Below are 25,063 nucleotides of genomic sequence, written 5' to 3' on the forward strand. Positions count from 1 at the left end.
TTTAATCACATACGACACCAACACATTCACAGCCACAACAATGTTGAGAGGGAACCCAAAGAAAGCCGTACGTGCATACTGCAGACACAGCGCAGAGAACCTGTCCTTCACCCTGTACAGTTAACTCCACGGGAACTCCAAACGACTCTCCTACTCCCCTCTTACTCCTGGGCAGGACGCTGCATGCAAACCAAATTCAAAATCTCTATCTTTCACACAGACTGAAGAATTTGCACTGGATCTTAAAGTCCAGGTGAAGAGAAGCAATGGACTTTAATAAGTTAAACATTAAAGGAGGAGAATTTTAAATTACAATAATAATCTCTCCTATACGAGTGCTATATGCAGGCAAACAGCAACAGAGATTAACATCCCAAAAGTCTCCTGAGACAAATGTAATAAGGGAAGACACTAAATAAACTGCTTCCTGCTAATCACCTGTCAATAATACAGGTCTGACTTTAAAATTTGTTTCTTCAGAAAAGTAAGCAATTATCTTACAGGTAAGGCATGGGAGCAAAATATATGGTTCACCAAGCTAAACCGCGGAAGTCTGTGGGAGAATAAAGGAGGAGGAATAAATCCCTATGAAAGCAGTTCACTCTCTAATTGTCATTTGTTTATGTAAGTAGGCACTGGGAGAAGTAAAACAAATTTGTAAAAAAAAAAATTCATTTCCATATAGGATGAATATTGCAAAAGGGAAAAAAGGTTATCTTAATCGCAAATGAAAAAAACCTGTGATGGTTTTTCATTTGCTTATTCTGGACATTATTACTACAGCAATTACGTTCAAAAATGCAGGGACCAGAGGCCTCTGGTTTATTATCACTAGAAAACAGCAAGCTATTTCTCTACCCTGTTTATCTGATTGATTTCCAACATCTTTCTGGCAGCCAATCTATCAGTTTATCTCCCCTACTTCATCACAGTCACTTCTGGCAGCTAAATACAAGATCCAAATCCAGTGTTACACAGACATATGACACAGTAACCCTGTGTAACACCAACACTCTGTGAACAGCCACCCTTAAGGCTAAGCAGGAACAGGCTCTGGTTCCTAGTCAATATCCTGTCAAAAGCGAGGCTGAGGGGTAGAGGGAGGAGAGGTTAATAAAAAGATTTTTTTTTAAATAAAGAAGAAGGAAAAGAGAAAGAAAAAGATAAAAAGGAAGGAAAATAATGGAATGACTACATCTCATTGCTCTTACATTGTTCCAGCCACATAAGAGACTACAATCACCGCTCTCGGTTTTCCTACTAGTCTACTAGTCTCTGATCCCTTGAGCCCAGGGCTGCCGTGGCCACTGGGGGCGTGTGCTCACGGAAGGCTGCGCTAGCACAACGGGGGCGATCCTCTGGAAGAAAGCCCCACGTGCCCTTCCCGAAAGCTGGGAACGAGCCACACAGCTGGCGGCTCTGGTACACGTGCAGTGGCCCTGCAATTCCAACACCAAGCTGCTGCAGCATGTACTCCCAAGAACCCTGGCTGCTTTACATATTCTGGGCTGCGTTTTCACTGCCCAAGTGCCTTACTTAGCCATCCTTAGTCCTTCCCGGTTAGGAAGAGAGTTTTATTGGTCTATCTGGCTAAGTCTAGTTGACTCAGTCCAATGTTTCAGAAGACCCTGCTGTGCGCAAGGCAGGAATAAGAAAGCAGCAAGAAAATACAGCAAAGCAAACTATCCTTATGCCAATCACCATTTCCAACAGCTCTCACTCTTACTGGGCTTAAATTTAATTAGGAAAACTAACTTTCAAAAAGTTGCCGAAAGATGAAGCTTTAGTATTCCACACTGCTGAAGAATTTAGTACTGCTTCCCAATTCAATTTTCATAGCTTAACTTTATGAACAAACTTTTCCATTAACATTCATGTTTGTTAGTTAGTGGAACCTTTTATTTCAACAATAATGGCACAATATTTGTAATTTTCTACGTGATTCGGAAAATGGAGAGATACATGAAATATTTTTGTTCCAACTGTTACAATTCCTCCAGAGAGTCAATTCAGAAAGGCTTGGCTGTTTCTCTCGTTCTGGGGGAAAATCACAGATGCAGGTGGGTTCCCAGGTCAGCCCACAAAAACCTATTTAACCCATAACAACATATACGAGGGATGGCAGTGACGGCACTACTTGGAATCTAGTCAGCATTTATAATACTTTACCTGGAAAAATGCATGCCAGAATCAGTTTACAATGGCATGTTGAATTCATGTTTATCTCTTCTCCCTTCTCAACTCCTCTAAAAGACGGTGGAGGATAAAAGGAATGTTTTAACCCACAAGAAAGAAGAGAAAAGGAGAGTGAATGAGAGTAGATTTTCATAAAATTTTCAAAGACAAGAGATGGAGGAGTAAAAGGAAGGTATCACTCAAGTACCCAGAGGGAAAATAGGTGGGTGGAGCCAATTAGGAGACAGAATCCCTGTGGGAGGAGCTCTAGGAGAGGCGGTGGCCCTGGAAGGTGGGGGAGGGAGGGAGCAGAAGCACTGGGCCTTCTCCATTATCCCACACAGCCAACCAACGAGCCCACCCACTCCACCCCCTCCTCTCACAGGGAGAAAAGAAGTTTTAGTCTCTAGAAAGACTGAGCCACAAAAGTCCAGACTGAGGGATATGAGGCACAGAAGGCTAGGAGTGGGTATAAGGGAAAGGCTCTGCACTCTTCTCTGGGACTTTCTGTCTCTGTCCCCTGCCCTATGCACAGAATGCTCGCACTTTGTGTACAACTTTCAAGGCAGAAGAGCAGAGGAGTCTTTTCTGGAGAATCTGCATGGTCGTCCCCTCTCTCCCCAGAAAATAAGATTTTCAAGTTCTGACAACCAAGAGGTTAGATCACAGCATAATTATATACAAAGGAGCCAAAAAGCTCTGCCCAGGCTTCAGAGATAGTTTTGAATACCTTACTTTGAGACATGAAGGGACAGTTAAGGATCACCAGCATCTGAGGAAAGTCTCAGACACAGACCAAAACAAACAAAAAAAGGTGGGGTGAAAGAAAGCAATGCAGAGAACAAACAAAACAAAACAAAAGAAAGAAAAAAAGAAAGAGAACTCACAATGGACACCCTTCCACAGGACAAGAGAAAAGAGTAAAACCAGAAATTAAACACAAAACATTTTAAAATTTCAATAGAACTGGAAGATAAATGTACACAAATCTCTCAGATATAAAACAAAAGGGCAAAAAGAAAACATCTCCTTAATTATTTGTGAGAGAAGAAAAAAATTTAGAGGATAATCTAGAATGTCAAGGTCTAACGAAGACTGGGAGAAAATTATTAAAGAAGTAATAATGAAAACTTCCCCAAAGAAAAGCAAGAAATGTTAAACATAAGCAAACAACTTCCCTAAACCCAAGAACGGGAATGGACCCACAATGAAGGAAAAAAGGACCTTTCATAAAACACATCATCATGAAATATGAAACTCTAGAAGCAAAAAGAAGATCCTAATGGTGAGAGAAAAAACAGGTCACATGTGAAGAGGGTGACTGCATGTCCCCGTCTACCCCAGAGAGTCCTGGCGAATGCCTGTCGTCCTGCTGTTCTTTCAGGCGAGCCCCTCAAGGGCCCTGGTTTTGACAGTAAATTACACAGGCACCCTAAATATTAAGGAATATAATCTAAATGGGATTAGACACCTCAATAGCAATAGCAGATGCCAGGGGACAGCAGAGCAATGCCTTCAAAATTCTGAGGAAGATGACTTTCAACCTCAAATTCCACACACAGTCGATGTATGAACCAAGAATGAGAGTTCCACAGAGCATTTCACACATGCAAGGACCCAACCGTTTACCTTCCACACACTCTTTCACAGGAAGATGTGCTTTAGTAAAATGAGAGCAGGCGGCAAGAAGGAGAACGACGGGAGAGGGTAGAAAACAGGTCTACCTTAGGAAAGACGCGAAGGCAAGTCCCAGGACTGCAGATGGCACAGGCCCAGAGAGCAGCTGTTCCAGAACGGAAGAGTCCCAGGAGCTCAGGAGAGAGGGCTCCAGGAGAAAGGGGGCAGATGACAGGTCATTTTATACATTCAAGGCATTTGGAAAATGTGGGGGGAAAAAACAGCAGGAGACACAGAAAATTTAGCACATCTTTTAAAAGCAAGCATTATTAGCTCCATGAAAAAACAAATCTGTAAGGAAACGTAATCATAGCACATCACTTGTGAACATTTATTTAATCATAACACCGGAAACACTTGTTTTCACGGAACTGCGACAGTGAGCACAACAGGAGGAGGGAGAACCCAAGTACAGGGGAGGGGCTGGATGAGAGCAAGGAAGTCAAGAGAGGATTTGATAAACAACTGAAATTGGTAAGTCAACAGTCATATAAACATGTTTTAAAATATGCAAATAACTAGGAAAAAAACTTTAAAGTACTGGAGATTTTTACCCTCCAGGACTTCTCAGCACAATAGTATTTTAACATTTCTTAAGTAATGGAGAACTCAAGAAGAATCTGCTAGTATTTGTTTAGCAACATCCAGAGGAAAGAGTACAGATATTTCTGGAAAATCTTTCCAGCTTGTAAATTCACACTGAGAAATTCTACAATTCCTACAGGGAAGAAAGGACAGGAGGATCAGGATATATTGATTAAAGCCCTCATGAATACTTTTCTGTTCCCTAAAACACGGCAACACACTAGAAAGAATACCAATAACGTTTATTTTAATTTGCTGCAGATAACATCAAATAACTGTTAACTACTTTGAGATATAGTTCACTTACCATACAACTCACCCATTCAAAGTATATATAATTCAGTATTTTTTAGTAAATTCAGAGTTGTGCAATCATATTTAATTTCAGAACATTTTCATCCCACCTAAAAGAAACACGACCCCAGCTGTCATCCCCAGTATCCCCTAGCCACATGCCCCCAGTAGCCCTAAGTAACCACTAAACTGTCTGTCTTTACAGATATGCTCATTCTGGACACTTCATATAAAGAGGATCATATAACATATGGTCTTTTATGACTGGTTTTCACTTAACAGGTTTTCAAGTTTTATGCATGTTGCAGTATTGTTTGTACATCATTCCTTCCTACGGCTGAATAATATTCCACTGCATGTATACACCATGATTTGTTAACTATTCATTCACCCCTGAGGAACATTTGGGTTATTTCCACTTTATGGCTCTGCCTCTGTGGACATTCATGTACTAGTCTTTGTGTGCTTTCATTTCTCTTGGGTTTATACCCAGGAGCAGAACTGCTAGGTCATGCAGTCACTCTGTGTTTAACATTCTGAGGAACTGCCACAGACTGTTTTCCAAAACAGCTGCATCACTTTACATTCCCACCAGCAGCATTTGAGGGGTCCAATTTTTCCACATCTTTGCCAGCACTTGTTATTACCTGACTTTTTAACTATACCATCCTAGTGGATATAAAGTAGTATCTCATTGCAGTTTTGTGTGGTTTTGCTTTGCATCTCCCCAATGGCAAATGAAGTTGATCACAGTCCCGTGCTTACTGGCCATCTGTATATCGTCTCTGGAAAAATGTCTATTCAGATGCTTTGCCCATTCTTTAATTGGGTTGTCTTTTTATGATTGAATTTAAGAGTTCTTTATATATTCTAGATTCCAATCCCTTATTAACCCCTATTCTGTGGGTTGTCATCAAAGTTTTTAATTTTGATATAGTCCAATTATTTTTCCTCGTCATTGGTGTATTTGGTGTTATATCTAAGAAACCACTGCCTAACTCAAGGTCACAAAGATTTACTCCCATGTTTTCTTCTGAGAGTTTTAGTTTTCGTTCTTATATTTAGACCTGGGATACATTCTGAGTTAACTTTTATATATGGTGTAAGGTAGGGGTCCAACTTCATTCTTTTGCACAAGAAAATCCAATTGCACCATTTGTTATGACTACTCTTTTCCCCTACTACATTGTTTTGGTACCCTTACTAAAAAGCCAAGTAATTTTTAAAGCATTTGGTTTTAAAACTTCATATTCCCTGGCTTTCTGAATTTGTGACCCACTGTTACTGATTCCTACCACTCAGGCTTCCATGGTTCATCAGCACAGATGCTTGAGATGGAGAAAAGCTTGGGGCAACCCTCTATTTCACTTACTTAGCATCGCTGAGTCAGGATTTTTCAAAGTACCTCCCCTTCCTAGAGAGCACGTGAAAGACGTGCAGTCATCCCCCTTACACGTGCTCCACTCCCGCTCTCACTGACACACACAAAAAAAGCAGATTCACAAGGCTTGGCTTTATTCCTCCCTCAGCTTCCTCTCTAGCTCCCACAGAACTCACAGTGAAGTACATCTATTTCTGCTCTAACTCCTGCTTTACTCCCCTTCTTTCAGTTCTCAGACCTCCAGTCTTTCAAATCAACCCCAAAAGGAGTCACTTGCAACTTTTATAGTATATTTGAAGCAAACAAAAAATAAATCCACATATACTATAATTTCAAATAGCTGGGAAGGAATTATTGTCCACCGCACCATATAAAACTGCCAAAATATGACCCACTCCCCACAGATAAGTATTTTTTCTGTCTCCTTTCCACATTGCCCCCTTACTCCTCAAACAACTCTACACCACCTAATATTTCTGCCTTCATTATTCTACTGAAGCAACTCGGGCCAATGCCTCAAGATCTCCATGTCTAGGGACATCTGTCATGACTCATTTTACTAGATTTCTTGAAGCAAGTGACACTGGACATTCTCACCTTCCTGAAACACTCTTTTCTTGGCATCTGTGAGACACCTCCATCAGTTTATACCATATTCAGCCAGCTCTTCCACCCAAACATTAAATGTTAACATCCCTCAAGACTAGTTCCAAGCTTTCTTTTCTTCTCACTCCATATGCTTTCTTTTCCCAAAAGTTTAAGAATGATCCCTGGAATTCCTTTTCCCTCACACTTACTTACACTCAGTATCTAATCTATCTCCAGGTCTTACACATGCGATCCACCAATTCATGAATCTATCCATTTTTCTCTGTCTCCACTGCCTATACCCTAGTAGAGGCTAGTATCGTCTTCATTCGTTCCATAAATACTGAGCACACTGGGAAAGCAATGAAGAATAAAACAGATATAGCCTCACTTGAGTTAACGTGATGGTTTTGTTAAATTTACCCTTGCCCCGCCTTCATTTTGCTCTCATTACAGTCAGAGTAATTTTTCCAAAATGCAAGTATGCCAGAGTATAAAATTCTTATTGCAGCCTAAAGCCCCCTTATCTACCTCTGCAGCCTAGCTTGACACCTCGGTGCTCCAGCCCCACCAGCGTTCCTTTTGTAGCTGGCATGCTCCCAGGCTCGCTCCCACCACGGAGCCCTTTTCTGCACTTGCACTACCTGGAACATGCTTCCTTAACCATCTACCTGCTTACATCTCACCTTCTCTACTCATTCGTTCAATCTCAGCTCAGTCATCTCTTCCTCTGAAAAACCTTTCTTAAGTTCACCCCTCCATACATTTACACGATGTTTCTGTTGTACTTAATTTACATTTTATTAGTGGATCATATGATTAGTGTCTATTTGCTCCACTGGCCGAGTGTCTGCTTCATGGGGAGCAGAGGATGTATCTGACTGTGCTCACCGTTCTGTCCCCTCCACTGGCCCATTGAAGGAGCTCAATAAATAAATATGCAGAGGGGGAAAAAACTGTTTCTGGAGGAAAATATCAAATTTGGGTTTACTTTATCATATACACAGACTCCTTTTGCTTTTAAACAAAAGGAATAATCCTATATAATACCCTGATTTTAATCCAGGTACCACTATCTACATAAGCAATTGAGGAATCTCCTTGTTTCTATCACTACCAATTATCAGCACTTCCTCCTCCTCAAACAATATTCTCCTTCTCACACATCTCACTCAGGACCTAGAGAACTGGGCGGTTTAAGTGGGTGGGAATTACCTTTTTATTTAAATCTTCCCAAGAGTATCTGAATTAAAAAAGCAAAAACAAAAACAAAAGAAACTATTTAATCCAAATGAATGAAAAGACTATACGACACTTCTCGTTATTTTACTGTTAAAATGACGTAGATCTATCCTCCCTCTTGGGTCTCATTTCCCAAAGGGAGAAGGTTGGTTCTTCTCAGGAAAAGAAGAGAGGGAACAGATCTTTTGTGCTCCCCCTAACGACCCCCTCAATATCCTCTTTTTGTAGTATCATCAGGTTGGTCCTTTTACTGCAAGAAAGGTGTCTTAATATTTTTGTAATAAAGATCTGAATTAACTTCAATATAATATTTTCTATTTAAATATCTTTTATCTATGAAATAGGTCTGTCAAATCCCAGCTGCAGGTTTCCACCTCCCATTTTATCTATTGTTCTAGATATAAGCGGTCAAGTCCACGACTGAGTGTGCTACACGGTTCAGTGTAACCGCAGGCATCTGCCAATGAGTGGGTAAAACGTCATGGCTGTGGAGTCTGCCATACCTGGGTTCTGAATTCCAGAAATGCCCCTTACTAGCTGTGAATTTGTGACAAGTTATTTGACCTGAGACTCAGTTTCCTTATAGTAATTGTACCTCATAAAGTTGACTTGGGATTTTAAAAGATGATAAAAGTAAAGCACTTAGCAAAATGTAAGTATTCAATAAGTAGAAATATTGTCAACATTAGATAATGATACTCATAGGTAATCTGCAAAACCTCTTTGGGAAAACAATGCACCACCTTTCATAGCTAAATCACCAAGGCTGCTAACAATGAACAAGTACAACAATTCAATGTTCCTTCCTACCAACTGTCAACAGTAGATAACAAATAAGACGTGAAGTGAGGGAGAAGCAGAACTGAAGGAAGAAAACATAAAAAGCATAGAAAATTCACAAAAATACCAAGTCAAAACTTGAAAAGCAGGTTATTACTTGCAGGACTTTTCCAAATTAGATTATGACAAACTGGGGCAAAAGTGGTCCTCCCTCTGTCATTTATTCTATCAGGACAACTAACTGCTCTTCCCTTTCCATGGCCTGCAACTACCCCCACCATCCTCTGATCACACAATCTGTCCCCCTGCACAGTGACTACTCAATAGTATTTCGAAAAGGAAAGAGTTAAAGCAGCAAGTGGTCTTCTGGATCCTGTGATCACAGATGAAAAGCATCCAACTTCTGCAGTGATGAGTACAATATTTACAAGAATAGTAACAGGGGAGAATGGAAGGAAATCAGGACGTGTGAATAAAACCCAAGTGCGTCTGACCACTGAAGTTGCAGACAACCCACCTTGGTTACTAAAATAAGAAAATGTGTAGCTAGAGGCTACTGCTGAAAAAGTCAGCCTAACTCTGCCTCACTGCCCTTGGTCTCTAAGGCTTTGATTAGTTTTTCCACTTTCCGATTCAGCGTTGCCTCATGCCTCCATTCCAGGGTTGGAGCTAAGGCCTGTGATTTGGAAGGGATGATAAATTCATTCACTGAATAAAGTAACACTGTTTTCTCAGTACAAGTTCTAAAATATTTCAAAGGCCAATAATATTTCACTAGGCTTGGCCATTTGGGTTAAAATTTATAAGTCAAAACAGAAAACTTTCTCATCAGACCCCATATATTCCATTAGGCATGACATACAGTGTTGTCCCGATGTCTAATTATTAACTAGAAGTGTAAGTAAATCACTATCAGTATTAGGCTCTGATGTGTGAAGACAGAGTGTGACAGGCGATTCGACTGCTAAAGAACTTCTTGCCAATTTGCTTTTCTTTTTCCTGCAAATAAAAAGAGTATTACAAGGACTAACTGACTGTATTAAACCATTCTTCCTAATCAATACCAAAAGTAACAATGAACAGAAGTGCTATAGTTTAGGATTTCCAACAGCCCCCATTTCCAGTATTCTGTTCCTTGGTCACCAGACAGATGCCCTGGGGTGTGTGTGCACGTGTCTATTTTTTGTAGGTACAAAGAAGGTGAGGAGAGGGGTTGTGTATCCTTTGGGACACCAGTTCAATCACTGACCGTTTCTGGGCATTCTTTGGCAATGTTTCTTCTAATGGCACTGCACAATATATCATTTGTATTGAAAGAATAGAGAAAATCATTCAGAACTAGAGAAGATTTTACTAAAAAGGATTCACAAGTAAGAAACCAAAAAAGTAGTACTAACTTGTATTCTGTAATTACGTCCTTTAAGGATTAAAAGCCCAGCTGAAACAAACCTCAACCTCTTTCCAGGGTTCTCCCTCTAGCATGCAGACTCCAATAATTCTTCAGCCCCACCAGGATCAATAACCCATTGATCCTACTACCTTTTCAGCATCCCTGCTCCTCTCCTCACATGTGCGCTTCTCCCCTTACACAGGTGGATGTGATTCACAGTCCATGAGGATAATCACTCCTGCTAAACATCCTCAACTCCCTCGCATGCCGCCCCTTTGTCATACAGAGTCACAATCTCTTGGGGATTGATGTGTCTTGGAATTCAGAATTTTTAGAAGTTCTGGAAAGTAATACAGTGTATATACCATAAATGCCCCAGTGGAGACCAGGGCAGCACCCCAAAGTCAACCATATTAATATTCCTGCAGCAAAATACATAACATTTCCACTCAGCAGGATAAAAAAAGCCGTACAGGTTTTTATATAACTTCATGACCACTCAGGTTTTATATAACTTCATGACCACTCAGATCAGATGTTGCCACCACAATGTTTTGCCAAATTTACCAAAACAAACAGAATACTACGAGTTTTCAGAATTTTTTAAATTTTAGAATTGCAGATAAGGGATTATGTACCTGTACTGCCTTGGCAAAACCCCAAACCATGTTAAATCTCGGGAGATGCGTCCATGTGGCTGAACTGGCCAGAGAGAAAGACAAGATGAGTGACTGGTCTCACTGGTTTTAAGATCATCACCGCTAACCTTACGTGAGTCTTCGGGCTACTGGACAATTTCACTAGTTTCCGCATCACTCACTCTCCCACTCTATTAGGTGACTTTGCCACACCTTCTCTTTCCCCAAACCTCCAGCCCTGCACTCAGATGAGAACTTCCACATGCTCCCACCCTATATTTACTTGCAAGAGTACCCATCTACTGCGCTTTTCCTCCAACACCATGGATGAACTGTCCATCAGACCAACCCCTCTCTACCTGCATCCTCACCAGCAAATTCTCACCTCATTCCTGAAACGTGCATTTCCCCCTCTCTACTAGATCATTTCCATCAGGACACAAACAGCATACGAAGTACATCTATCTTAAAACAAAACAAAAAAGATGGTGGGGTAGAAGGACGCTTGTAGCTAACCCTCTCCCACAAATACACCAAAACTCACATCTATGGACCTACTCAGCCAACCAGAGCACCTGCCAAACTCTGACAGAACATCGCCCTCTTTGAAAGACAAAGACGCCAAAAATCTGGTAGGAGAAAAGGGAAAAAGAAAGAAGAAAAAGCAAAACAGTGCGGGATCGATCCTGGGAGGAGGGAGTGGCAAAGGAGGTTTGGTGCTTGTTTGCTGCGTTCCCCCCCCCCCAACAGAGAGTGCAGCAGGACAGAAGGGGAGCCTCTGAGGCTCAGATCTGCCCCGAGCACCCCTTGACCGACAGAACTGAGTTAAACAGCCACAAAGGGTTCCCACAACACTCAGCCCGAGATGCAAGCCGGCAGCTGGGTCTGGGACAGGCCGCCGGAGCCGGGTGGAGGACTGGGGTGGCTGCACTGAGGCAGCCCCGGGGGACTGCAGGGTGCTGCCTGCCGTTGCTGGGAGGGGATACAGAGTAGAATAACTCGGTCCCCCATAAATTGTGAAAAAAAGCAAAGCAACATGGCTGGTGTGCCCTGGGGATAGGGGCACTGTAGCCTTTGTCTCCTCAGACCTGCGCCGCTATTACTGGCACATCTCGAGAGAAGAGAGGCGGGGCGGGGCGCAGCCACAGCCACCACCTCCTCCTGTGTGCAGCCCCCCGGGGGGGGGCGGGGCTGAGACCTGAATCCACACCTGGGGGCTCAGCAACCTCCTAGGCAGGACTGAGACTTGTTTACAGCCTGAGGCAGATACTATCTTTCGCCCTGGCACCTCAGAGAACTCCTGCCGCCAAGACAAACAAGGATCTGAGATTTGGCACAAGGATCTGAGATTTGGCACGGAGCAGGGGCAGGGCTGTTCCCTGGTCTTCCCTGAGCCACCTTCAGGGCGCTGACCCACCCCAGGCGGAGCCAGCAGCTGCACAGAGCAGTGGAGTGACCGCGACAGGAGAGGGCGGGTGGCCACCCTCCTTCCTGGCAGGAATGCAGCACCTGACCACGGTGCTGGGAGAGGGCACAATCTGCCCACCTGCTCCCCAGCACAGCATCTGACTGCGGCATCAGGAGTGGGAGTGACCCGCCCACCCACCGGGTAAGAGCTCAGCTCCTGACCCAGTGTTAGGAGGGGGCACGATCTGTTAGCCGACAGCCACTAGGAGCAGCACAGACGAGGGCACCAACAGAGAGCCTCTGGAAACAGCAAGCTGAGTTCACAAAACAGGGCGAAGACACAAAGACCTCTCGGTAAAATCATTAAGAGCACACCGTCTCCAAGAGAACTAGATAACTGATACTCCTTAAGCCACAGTGCCAGAGAGAATATGAGCAATACGAAGAAGCAGAGGAACCACTCCCAATTAAAAGATCAAGAGAAATCCCCTGAAAGCACGATCAAGGAAATAGACATTGATGGCCTACCAGATCAAGATTTCAAAAAAGGACTGATCAAAGTACTGAAGGAACTAAAAGAAATAGTGTTTAGATATAAAATTTGTCAAAAATGAAATAGAAGCTATAAAGAAGAACCAAGTAGGATTAGTAAACTCACTTGCTGAGATGAGAGCTGACCTAAAGGCTGTACAAAGCTAGCTAGATAATGCAGAGGAACGAATAAGTGACCTAGAAGACAGGATAACAGAAAGCACCCAGTCAGAACAGCTGAGAGAAAAACAAATAAAAAACAATGAAAACAATATAAGGGACCTATGGGATAATATAAAGCGTGCCAATCTACACATAACAGGGGTTCCAGAAGGGGAAGAAAGAACAAAGGGGATTGAAAGGTATTTGAAGAAATCATGACTGAAAACTTCCCAAACCTAAAGGAATCAGATATCCAAGTACAGGAGGCTCAGAGGGTCCCAAACAGGAAGAACCCAAACAGACCCACACCAAGACATCATAATCAAGATGGCCAGAGTCAAGGATAAAGAAATGATCCTAAAGGCAGCAAGAGAAAAACAAAGAGTGAGTTACAAGGGAACCCCCATAAGGCTCTCAGCTGATTTCTCTACACAAACACTACAGGCCAGAAGGGAGTGGCAAGATATATTCAAAGTCCTGAATGAAAAAAAAGATGCAGCCTAGGATACTCTACCCAGGAAGGCTATCCTTTAGAAGAGGAGAGATAAAGAACTTCACAGACAAGCAAAAACTAAAAGAGTTTTGCAACACTAAACCCATGCTAAAAGAAATATTCACAGGTCTACTCCAAATAGAAAAGAAACAGAATACTACAAAAATGAGAAACTCATAACTGGAAAGGAGATAAATGCCATGACTTACAAAAAGAATAAACACAAAACTGTAAAAGAAGACATCTAAATCAGTAAGAGTGGGAGAGGGAAGCAAGGAAAGCCACTGTGGAAAACAGTATGGAGATTCCTCAAAAGATTAGGAACAGACTTACCATATGACCTAGGAATCCCACTCCTGGGCATTTATCAATAAGGAACCCTACTTCAAAATGACACCTGCACCCCAATGTTCATAGCAGCACTATTTACAATAGCCAAGACATGGAAGCAGCCTAGATGTCCATCAACAGATGACTGAATAAGGAAGATGTGGTATATTTATATGATGAAATACTATTCAGCCACAAAAACCGACAACATAATGCCATTTGCAGCAACATGGATGTTCCTGGAGAATGTCATTCTAAGTGAAGTAAGCCAGAAAGAGAAAGAAAAATACCACATGAGATCGCTTATATGAGGAATCTAAAACAAACAAACAAAACATAAATACAAAACAGAAACAGACTCATAGACATAGAATACAAACTTGTGGTTGCCAAGAGGGCAGGGGGTGGGAAGGGACAGACTGGAATTTTAAAAAGCAGAATAGATAAACAAGATTATACTGTATAGCACAGGGAAAAATATACAAGATCTTGTGGTGGCTCATAGCAAAAACAAATGTGACAATGAATATATACATGTTCATGTATGACTGAAAAATTGTGCTCTATACTAGAATTTGACACAACATTGTAAAGTAACTATTACTCAATAAAAAAATGTTTTAAAAAAATCAAATTTAAACACAAATTTTTTTTTTAAATGGCCAAAAAAAACCCCACCGAAACAAAAAACTCTTTCCTGATCCTCCACACCCTGTTCCAGCTATTGCCCCATTTCTCCCCTTTAGAGCAAAGCTCAAGACTGTCTACACTCACTGTCTCCAACTGTTCTCCCTCCATTCTCTCTTGAATCCACTTCATCACTCTACCAAAACAGTTTTTGTTAAGGTCGCCAATCCCTTCCACATTGCTGAAACAAATGGTCAATTCTCACTCTTTATCTCACTTCATCTGTCTGCAACATTTAACCTAGTATGTCACTCTCTTCTTAAAAAAAAAAAAGCTTTATTCAGATATAACTCACATACCATACAATTCATCAATTTAAATTGTACCATTCAATGGTTTTGTATATTCAGAGAGTTGTGTAACCACCACCACAATCAATTTTAGAATATTTTCATCACTCCCAAAAGAAACTCGTTACTCCCTATTTTACCCCCAACATCCCAGCCCTAAGCAACCAACAGTCCACTTTTCTGTCTCTATAAATGTGCCTGTTCTGAACATTTCATAAATCATATAACACACGGTCTTTTGTGAATCACTTCTTTCATTTAACTTAGCATGACGTTTTCAAGGTTTATCCATGTTGTAGCAAGTATCAGTACTTCACCTTCTTTATGGCTGAATAATATTCTACTGCATGGATATACCACATTTTATTTATCCATTTATCACTTGAGGGCCATTTGGGTTTTTCCTTTGTGGCTATTATGAATAATGCTACAAATGTTCATGTACAAGTTTTTGTGTGGACATATGCTTTCATTTCTTTTGGGTATACACACAAGAGTAGAATTGCAGGGTCATATGGTAACTCTATGTTTAATGTTTTGAAGAACTACCACATTGCTTTCCATAGAAGGAGCATCAATTTATATTTCCACCAGCAATGGACAAGGGTTCCAAATTCTCTATATCCTCCCCAAACTTACTATTTCTCTTTATTGATTATAGCCATCGTAGTGGCAAAAAGTAGTACTCACTGTGGTACTGACTTGCATTTCCCTAAAGACTAATGCTGGTGAGCATCTTTTCCTTACAGGTCATTTAAATATCTTCTTTGGAGAAATGTTTATTCAGGTAATTTGCCATTTTTTAGCATTTTTTTAAAATTGAGTTTAAGAGTTATTTATATATTTTAGATACCAGTCCCTTATCAGATACATGATTTACAAATATTTTCTCCCATTCTGTGGGTCTTTTCACTTCCCTGATGGTATATTTTGCAGCTCAAAGTTTTCTATTTCAATGAAGTCCAATTTATTTTTTATTTTATCATTTGTGCTTTTGTTGTCATATTTAAGAAACTATTTCCTAACCAAAGGTCATGAAGATTTACTCCTATATTTTCTTCTAAAAGTTTTACAGCTTTAGTTCTTTTATTTAGGTATATGATCCATTTTGAGTTAATTTTTGTGTAGGTATGAGGGAAGGCTCTGACTTCATTCTTCTCCATGTGGATAGCCAGATATCCTAGCATTATCTGTTGAAAAGACTTCTCTCCCCATTGAGTTGTATTGGCACCCCTGTCAAAAATCAATTGACCATAAATGTAAAGGTTTATTTCTGGACTCTCAATTGTACTCTATTGATCTATATGCCTAACCTTACACCAGTACAACATCTTGATTACTGCAGCTTTGTGGTAAGTTTTGAAATTAGGAAGGATGAGTCCTCCAACTTTGATCTTTTTCAAGATTGTTTTGGCTAGCCTGGGTTCTTGGCATTTCCATATGAATTTTAGGATCAGCTCATCAATTTCTGCAAAGGCAGCTGGGATCTTGATAAAGACTGTGTTGAATCTGCAGATCAATTAGAGGAGCACTGTTTTACTAACAGTATTAAGTCTTCCAATCCATAAACATGGGATAGCTTTTCATTTATTTAGGTCTTTTAAAATTTTGTCCAGCAATGTTTATAGCTTTCCACATACAAGTCTTTCACCTCCTTGGTTAAATTTATTCTGTTATTTTATTCTCTTGGATGCTATTATAAATGGAAGTTTTAAAAATTTCCTCCTCAGATTGCTCACTGCTGGTGTATAGAAGCACAACTGATTTTTGTGCTGTTCATCTTGTATCCTACAATTATGCTGAATTCGTTTATTAGATTGATTAGTATTTTGGTGGCTTCTTTGGGATTGTCTACGTATAGAATCATGTCATCTACAAGTGAGAATTTTATTTCTTCTTTTCCAATTTGGATGCCTTTTATTTCTTTATCTTGTCTAACTGCCCTGCTAGAATCTCAAGTACAATGTTGAATGCTAGTGACAAGAGTGGACATCCTTGCCTTATTCCTAATTTTAGGGAGAAAGCTTTCAGTCTTTCACCACTGAATAGGATGTTAGCTATGTGACTGTACAAAATTGAGGAGAAATTTGCTCTTATTAGATGATACAAACTCCCTAGGCAGGGATTGTCTTAATTCGTCTTTATAAAGCTAGCATCTGGTGTTACAATTGGTAATTGAACAAAGTTCGTAACTGCACAAAAGTGATACACGTGAACTGTCAAAGAGTACAAACAGATACACTGGATCTTCAATTTTCTAAATAGATACAAGTCTGAAAAGGAAGCTCTAAAATGGATTTTTAAGTGTGTCAGATCGAAAGGCGGCATAATATGCTAGAAAGAAAATCAAACCAGAAGCAAGAACACTTGGGTTTCAATGTCTAAAGTGAGGTGATTCTATACAAGTCACTTACTTCCTCTAGGCTCTAGTCTATAAAAAAGGCAGTTTGGACTTGATGATTTTCAAAGATGCTATCTAATTTCAAAGGAATCATGTTCTATTCTAGATCTACAATACACATACGTTTTTTAAGCTGCTTATTAATTTCCCCTTTCTATGCTAAGTCACTGTCCCTACCATTTACTTTAAAGGAGCTGAATAAACTGAACAAGATGACATCATGCCCACTTCAATGGAACAGGTAGTGTTCCCCATTCCCAAAACACCAGTCTTCACTAGTGTCTACTAACATACCGCTGGACTCCTGTGTTTAATTTACACTCATGCGGCTGACACTGAGCTTATTGATAGTACTGAAAAGGCCATTTCCACTCATGTTTGAAAAGTTTCTTCAATAGTTCTAGACCAATTCTTATCTCTTTCCTAACTGACTCCATCAAATGTACAGTTTTAGGCTTTGCTCTGAGGTTTTACCTTTGTCTCAACAAAGCAGTAGTACTGAAGTCACGCTCTGGTGTGTTTTAAAGCAAGGAAACCAAAAGAAATGAGGGCCAGTCGTGTGTGCCTTCCCTTGATGCTGCTGTTTGATGAAATTTCTGGACCCTGCATTTAAAATGTGGCTTATGGCCTCCTGTTCCATGCAGCCACCACAATAGTAAGCCCACACCAGCCATCAAACGCCAACATCGATGCTGTATTTGGGTCTAAACACTGACAGACAGACAACGGCAGCACAGAAACTAAGGTGTACTGCAATCAAATTCTCTGACTCATGGTCAAAAAATAACCTTGTAATTATTAAAGCTGGGGTTTAACTGGATACTGATACTGGTATGGGGTTTGTTTGGGGTTTTTTTTAATGCCTTTACCATGTCTTAAGAACCTAATTGATTAACTCTCTGATATATCTTCAACCGTAATTTCAATTTTCAAATTTATGTATTTCACTTAGATATTCTCTCTAAAAAAATCACCATAAAGGTCTATATGTAGTAAGTTTCATCAGACTTTTAAGAAACACTATCCACACCTCAACGGCAGCACTTCAAAGTAAATCTAAAAATGAAATACTGCTCTGAACAGAAGGTATCTCTTTTTCAACAACAAGTTAAAAGGAGCAGGTTCAAATCAAACTTTAAAGCATGTTATTAGCCATCAACTGAACCACTGGAAAGATACAGGCCAACAAGAATCCTGTACTGCCATTAACCGTAGGGATGGCTTCACACATCTGTTATTCACACTAAGCTCTAAATGCATACAATTAAAGCTACCCACATCAGGCTGTCCATAGTAATCACTCACCAGTTTAATTAAGGTAAACCATCTTGTCAGAAAGCTTGCCTCTTCTCTATTTCTTAACATTATTGACTTTTAATAGTTCACCGAATTAGTAATTACTTATTTATGGTATTATCAAATGTCTTAGATACAAAAATCCAGCATGTGGCAAGGTCAGTTATAGACATGTCCTGATGGCAAATGAAAGGAGAAATTTAACCCATCAAAGCGGTCATCAAAAGAACAGAACCTATTATGCCTTTCTCTAGACACTCCTGGTTAAATACAAAGTGACAGGACAAACCAGATCAAAACTAAACAGAGCTAGAAGCAACATACAAAATCCTAATGAACCCTCAGAAATCCAGGTATCGATCTGTCAATATCTAAGCTCAATTAGTCTTTTCAGAACAAAATGCCTCATAAGGTGACAAGAAACTAGTCTGAGGTCCGGGATATGACAAGAATAAAACTAGTCACTTTATATAGTTTATTGCTAAGTGCAGTCATATCTCAATATGGCGATCTTGTGAGGATTAAATAAAAGTGGTGTCAAGTACCTATGTACTCAGTCCAGGAGCTGGCATGTATCTAGTGTTCAGTAAATGTTAGTCTTCTGCCAATCCTTTGAGAACCCAGGCTTATCAAGTCAAAGTGCAACTGATTGTTTAAAAAAGCAAAACAAAACAAACAAAAATTTTAAATGGTGATACAGACAACACATCTTAAAAGCATTTAATGTTAAAAAGTAGGAAACAGGGTGATGAAAATGAAAAATCAGGTACTAGAAACATTTCTGAATGGCTCGCCCTTCGTGGTCATTTGCACGTTGTATGCAACCTTCATGTATGCAACTGTCTCTAGGGATGAGCTGTGACAAGAAATAAGCCAAAAAGCAAACTAATTCCATGAGGAGTGAGACTCGGCACTGCCTGCAGCAGGTGACACTTTCTCTCCTAAATCACCACCGCTGGGCACACTGAAGGATCTCAGCAACTCCAGTTTCCAAACAAGCCAGTAGCACAACTATCAGGCTAATTTTTTCATTAGAATTGTTAAGAAACAGGAGTTCAATAAATCATTTGCCTTCTAAGGAAAAAAATTACTTTCTAACACACATAATATTTCTTCTGGTTCTAAGAAAATGAAGCTTATTTATTTACAAACTGAAAACTGTAATACTACAGTGATGCCTTTATGGCTCATAAATGAAATATTTAAGAAATAAAGGTGTGGGAAGAACAGGGCTTGGCCTAAGAAGTTCTTGAGATCAAGTACTAGTGTTGCCATTTACTATGACTTGCAGGCAGTAACAACGTCTCAGGGGCTGTTTCTTGTGAGGTTTTTGCAGCTCAAAAATGATAATGATTACTCATGACATCTGATACTCTTCAGTGCCCCCCTCTATGTATGTGTTTATATACACACAGACACATACATATGTACAGGTATCTTTACTAAATAATACAAACATATTTTTAAAGCTGTAGTAACTTAAGGCCCATTATGAAACAAAGAGATGAGTATGTGCGTACTGGGTGTTCTGACCCCGAGCACCGTTCTCAGTGCTTAGGGCATTTACACAGTCCCAAGACACCTGAATTAACCAAGTAAGCCTTTAAACCCTTACAATGAAACATTAAAATTCAATGTGGCTATAATCTCTTCCTTACAAAACATGGACCCAAAGAGTCTGGCTTCAAGTATGGTTTAAAAAAAAAAAAAAGGCAAAATGTATTATATTCACCACCCAGCTCTTCCATATGACCACAAAGAAAAACACAAATGAAAACTCACAGGCCCATTGTAATACATTGTACCACTTCTGAATACAACACTTAGCTCAGGCTTACTACCCTGACAAATAAAGGAAAGCACTTTATGAAGCCAATTTAATTGGGAGGTGACAGAAAACATACAGCCGTTTTCTCTAGCCTTATCATTGAATTGGCTTCAGCTCCAATCTCGGGCAAATCCCACTCAACAGAAGAAATTAACCAGGTCAGCAGAACAGGTGCTACGTTGTGTCTGTCAAGGGCCTGGCATCACCACAATTACTTGCACACAATGAAGCAGTAATCTTTACAGATCATCTCTCCCAAGAAGCATACTGGGGAGGGAGAGGAAAACTGAAGGGAGGCGGTGGGGGGAAAGTGGGAAGAAGAGGAATAGGAGGCAAAGAGAAAAGGCAAGAAAAGAAAATGAATGTGCAGCTGCCTTGCGGCTCAGCAGATGTCGGGATGTGATGTACGAGGCTAGGATAAGCTGTCGTAGCCTGCTGCCAAAGAGTGGTAAGTGATTAAAGCCTGCACAGTTCTAAGCACCATATTTAGAATCTGCGGGGTTTCAAGACTTGCACCCATTCCTTGCTGTGCTGCCAGATGTTGGCAACTGGTCCAGTTCCTACCGACTGTGCATGGATGGCAGCAGTTGGTACGGCAGCAAAGCAATCTGGAATGCTTCCGGAGATGCTGTACATTAACAAGTGTCACCCATCATTCACCTTTACAGAAGGCTGAAACAACTCCAATTTGCTGCCACTTCCCTCTTGGGAAACAGCCAAGATAAAGTTGCGCCTGGCAGCCCCATTTGTTTCACTCAGGTGTTTCAGCTGCCTTGCTGACCTCTATTAGTTTAAGTTTTAATTTAGATTAACCCCAGCACCCCAATTAACCAGCAAGGGGAAAAGCTAAGATGTGACTAGTCATAACTGAAATCAGAATTTATCGAAGTTAAAATTATTAATTGGGATGAAGGGCCAATCAAGTAATGCTATTTCTTTTTTAAGCAGACCTCCAGACCAAAAAAAAGAAGAAAAAAAATCTTTCAGACTAAGGATTGCCAGTGGAAACAACTGCTCCCCAGTAATTTCAGTTTATTTTTATTAAGCCTATTTAATTTATGATGCACTTTCCATCAAACAATGTACACTTCAATTAATGAAGACTGGAACATTTTTGATTGTCTCCCATGATCTCACACAATCACACAGCATTAATATCCCGTATCAGGTACTTCCTTTAGACACTCCAGAACAAATAGAGTTCCCTGCTCTTCTGACAAATAGACATAAGAGAAAAAAAAAAAAAAAAAAGGAAAAAAGAATCAGGACCTCTGACCAGGAACACCTGAGGCCACACTGATCCTCCTTCCTACCCTCTCATCATTACTTTTAAGACTCACAGCAATAATTCTACTGAAGATTATGGAAAGAATAGCAAGATTAATAAAAAGTCTCTTTTTTTTAGGGCAAAGTCAGAGGCATCTTCAGTACAGAATCACTTGTTCTACTGACTTTACAGTGTAATTTTCCTAAGTTCCTCCCTTTGTATTACATATTCTAGATTGTACAACCATCACGGCTAAACCTTCAACAAGCATTTGCAAATTCTTTGGCAAAAGTTAACACACTAAAAATTCAGCAGAGACAGAAATTATCTTGATAAATAATGGCTCAACAAAAACTGGTATATTGCTGCTGAACAATTGCTCTCGACTTTCCAGAGCTGGAAAAGGCACATCCTAAAGCACGTCATTAAGAAGTATGACTTTTCAAGAGACCCAAGATTACAGGAAATTATTTTAGTTCTTTAGGATAGCCCCAGTGTTGAGTCTACTTTAAGTCACCACCATCATCAAAAAGAGCAGCATGACAGCAGATAATAGTGTTAGGGAAAGAACTGAGGGATGTTTGTGAAGAGATATTGAAAACTGGACCACATTTCAACTTCCATCAATTCTTTCCGTCTTCAAAGCACTACACTATTATTATAACCAAGAGTAGCAGACAATTTTAATACATACTTAACTGGTTTGAACAGGCACACATACACAAAAAAATTATAAGACAAGAGACTTAATAGAACTAGAAGTGCAATTCAAGAACTCTGGGATCCCAGCTCATTAGCTCCATGTCCTTATCTAATAGCAATAGGACAAGAAACCAAATAGCTAACAAAAAAACCCTTCATTAACTTCAACAAAAGCAGCTGAGAGGGAATAAACCACCTGATGCAAAGAAGTTGAAACTGTTTTAAAAATAATTTACACTCTGCAAAAACCAACAAAGTAGCTGCAGCCATTTTCATTTCAAAAGGAAAAATATAACAATATAACACAAAAGCAAAGCAATAGATCCAGCACTACACAGTAAGTCAATTCTGAACATAGGAGTTCTGTCTGACTCTGTCCTTCCAAAGAAAGCTACTTTTTGGTCACAGAATTCTATCAGCTGTTTTAAAATGATAAAATTTGTTTTGCAACAAAAGAAAAGAGTGTAAAAATCATACCTGGTGGTAAAAGTCATCATCATCAAAGATTTCTTCATCCAAGTCCTTCAGGTGGGCATTGGCAGGGGCTTGAGGAAGGATCTCCTATATCAATGAGAAGAAAGGAGAAAGTGAATCCCAATAAGGTTACCAAAGTAACGTAGCTACTATAAATAATGTGTGTAACAGTCAAAGCACTGTTTTCCTTAAGATATAAAGAGCTCTTAAAATTAAAGAACAAAATGCAATTGAAAAATGGACCCCCCCCCAAAATGGACAAAAACATTAATAGTCACTTGATGGACAAAGAACCACAGTCAATAATTACATAAAAATAAATTTAATGTCAATCAAATTAAATACATGCAAAATAAAGTGAGATGATACCATTTTTCACCTCTAAAACTGACTATATTCAATATTGGAAAACACAGTTGGTGAGACTAGGAAGTCATGCAGCCTTTTGGAAGCAATCTGACAACATCCATCAGGACTTAAAATGCATATTCTCTTTGATGTAACATTTCCACTTTGAGAAATCTATCCATATTTCACACAAATACAAAAATACAAATGCTCAGGGATGTTTCCTGCAGCACTGTTTCTAAAACTAGGCACAGCATAAATTTATCCACTGTTTAAATAAACTATAGTACACAGCCATACAACAGAACACTCTAGTCATTAGGAAAAATGAGGGAGATCTCCATGGAATGATAGGGAAAAGTACCTAGGATGATTTAAAGTTGTAAGATTTTATACATAGTTTATAAAACTTTCTATATTTATACAGACACATATACATGCATCTCATTTAGTTACAAAAAGACAACCACACTTTTATATATGTTTATGTATTATATGTGTGTATACATATATAAAATAAACAGAAATATCTGAAAGCTTGTTACAACTATCAACATTGGTTAAGTCTGAGGAATGGAATTTTCAGACTGGGGGAGTTTCACTTTTCATTTTAAATTCCTCTGAACTTAAAAAAATTATTAAGTACATATTTTTACTATAAATAAAAGAGTTTCCTTTAGACAAAAGAATCTGACTAGTGCAATTTTAGATCCTTTTCTGGAGTATCTAAACATCTGAAGGAAAGCCTAAAGTACACACTTGCTTCAATACTGGCATCTCTAAAGAAGCAGCTTCAAAACTGAATCTTAAAAGCTAGATTACAAATGCTTCCATTACCGGACTCATATCAAGCTCAAAATTAAGAGAAGATTACACACAAGTTAATAATAGCTCCATTAAAAAAAAAAAAAACAAAACTTTCTCCTCCCACATATTCTCAGTTTCTCAATCTAGTAAAGTAGTGCTTTTTCCCCTTTCTTTCACTAACTCCTTATACCAAGAACAATTGCCCATAAGTAGGTGATCAGATTTTTCAGTTAATTAGCCTCACAGAAACTGCTCCCCATAATCACCGTGCATCACAGAGTTCTTACCGGCTGTCCTGGCAAATTCTCCGGGACAGGCTGTGCTGCCGGTTCAGGTTTGCCAAGAACTCGGTAGACAGAGCGTTTGGTCTGTGTCCTTCGAAGTAATCTTTCCTTGTCCATCAGAATATGATCAATCTGAGTCAAGATTGAGCGTTCAAAGGCACCAAAACCCTGCAACAACATTAACCAGTATCAGATAATGCAGAAAGTCTCTGCTGAAGGCAGTTACGTTGGTTTCTCTATCTTTCTGTGTCAGCAGAGAAACAAACAATCCTCCTTTCAGAGGGGACTTTCTGTTTAAGACTGAGTCTGTGAATGACTGTAACTGTCGTCAGAAAAAGTAAAAAAATTAGTCTTTAGCAGGTCATACTACTTTCCAATACCCAGAGATTAACTTCTGTTCCTTTAATAGTAATCGTTTAAAAATCCATCTCTTCAAAGTATTTTGTATTTCCAACACTTGAACACTTACAAGGCCACGATTTCTAGAATAAAATACCCTTTCTCATAAAGTTAAAATCCCATGTCTGAATGGTACAAACCCCAACGGTAGGAGTACAGTAAATCTTTCTACAGAAATGACTGATTACTATTACATCGAGGAATCAGCCACATAAATGAGCTGAAGTTCCAACTTCCTACACCGCTTTAGGCTGCACACACACGCACGCAAACGCACACGCACACTTGCCTTCCCCAGTTTTCCAGAAGCCAGCTTCGTCTTATCATGCCACTTCTGGAGTGTGCGGTTCCTGTAGACGGTGAAGTCGGCAAAGCGCTTCGCCATGAAGCTGGGGTAGTCCTCGGTCTCCAGCTTCCTCTTTGCTGGGGCCCTCCTTTGCTGCTGCTTCTTCTCTTCCACGAGCTCCTCGTCCTCGCTGGGAATCTCCTCCTCACTGGAAAACCAGTAAGAATACCAAGTCCACGGTCAGTAGACGCTACCGAGACAAGGACCCGGGCTCACATGCAGCCCCGCGTCCGCAGGCCTTCCCTGTGCTGCCTACATCCT

General features: G+C 40.0%; 1 protein-coding gene across 1 annotated transcript in view; it reads right to left on the minus strand.

Annotated features, from left to right (window-relative positions):
* Window positions 1-25,063, minus strand: part of AATF (apoptosis antagonizing transcription factor) — a 92,105-nt gene that overhangs the window by 32,098 nt on the left and 34,944 nt on the right. The window contains exons 6-8 of the mRNA XM_010949198.3: window positions 24,746-24,950; window positions 24,061-24,225; window positions 22,622-22,705 (exon numbers count right to left, since the gene is read on the minus strand). Coding sequence (XP_010947500.1) covers window positions 22,622-22,705; window positions 24,061-24,225; window positions 24,746-24,950 — 454 coding nt within the window. The remainder of the gene's footprint in view (window positions 1-22,621; window positions 22,706-24,060; window positions 24,226-24,745; window positions 24,951-25,063) is intronic.

The sequence above is a fragment of the Camelus bactrianus genome, chromosome 16, assembly GCF_048773025.1.
Source record: "Camelus bactrianus isolate YW-2024 breed Bactrian camel chromosome 16, ASM4877302v1, whole genome shotgun sequence".
In the NCBI taxonomy this organism is placed as follows: domain Eukaryota; kingdom Metazoa; phylum Chordata; class Mammalia; order Artiodactyla; family Camelidae; genus Camelus; species Camelus bactrianus.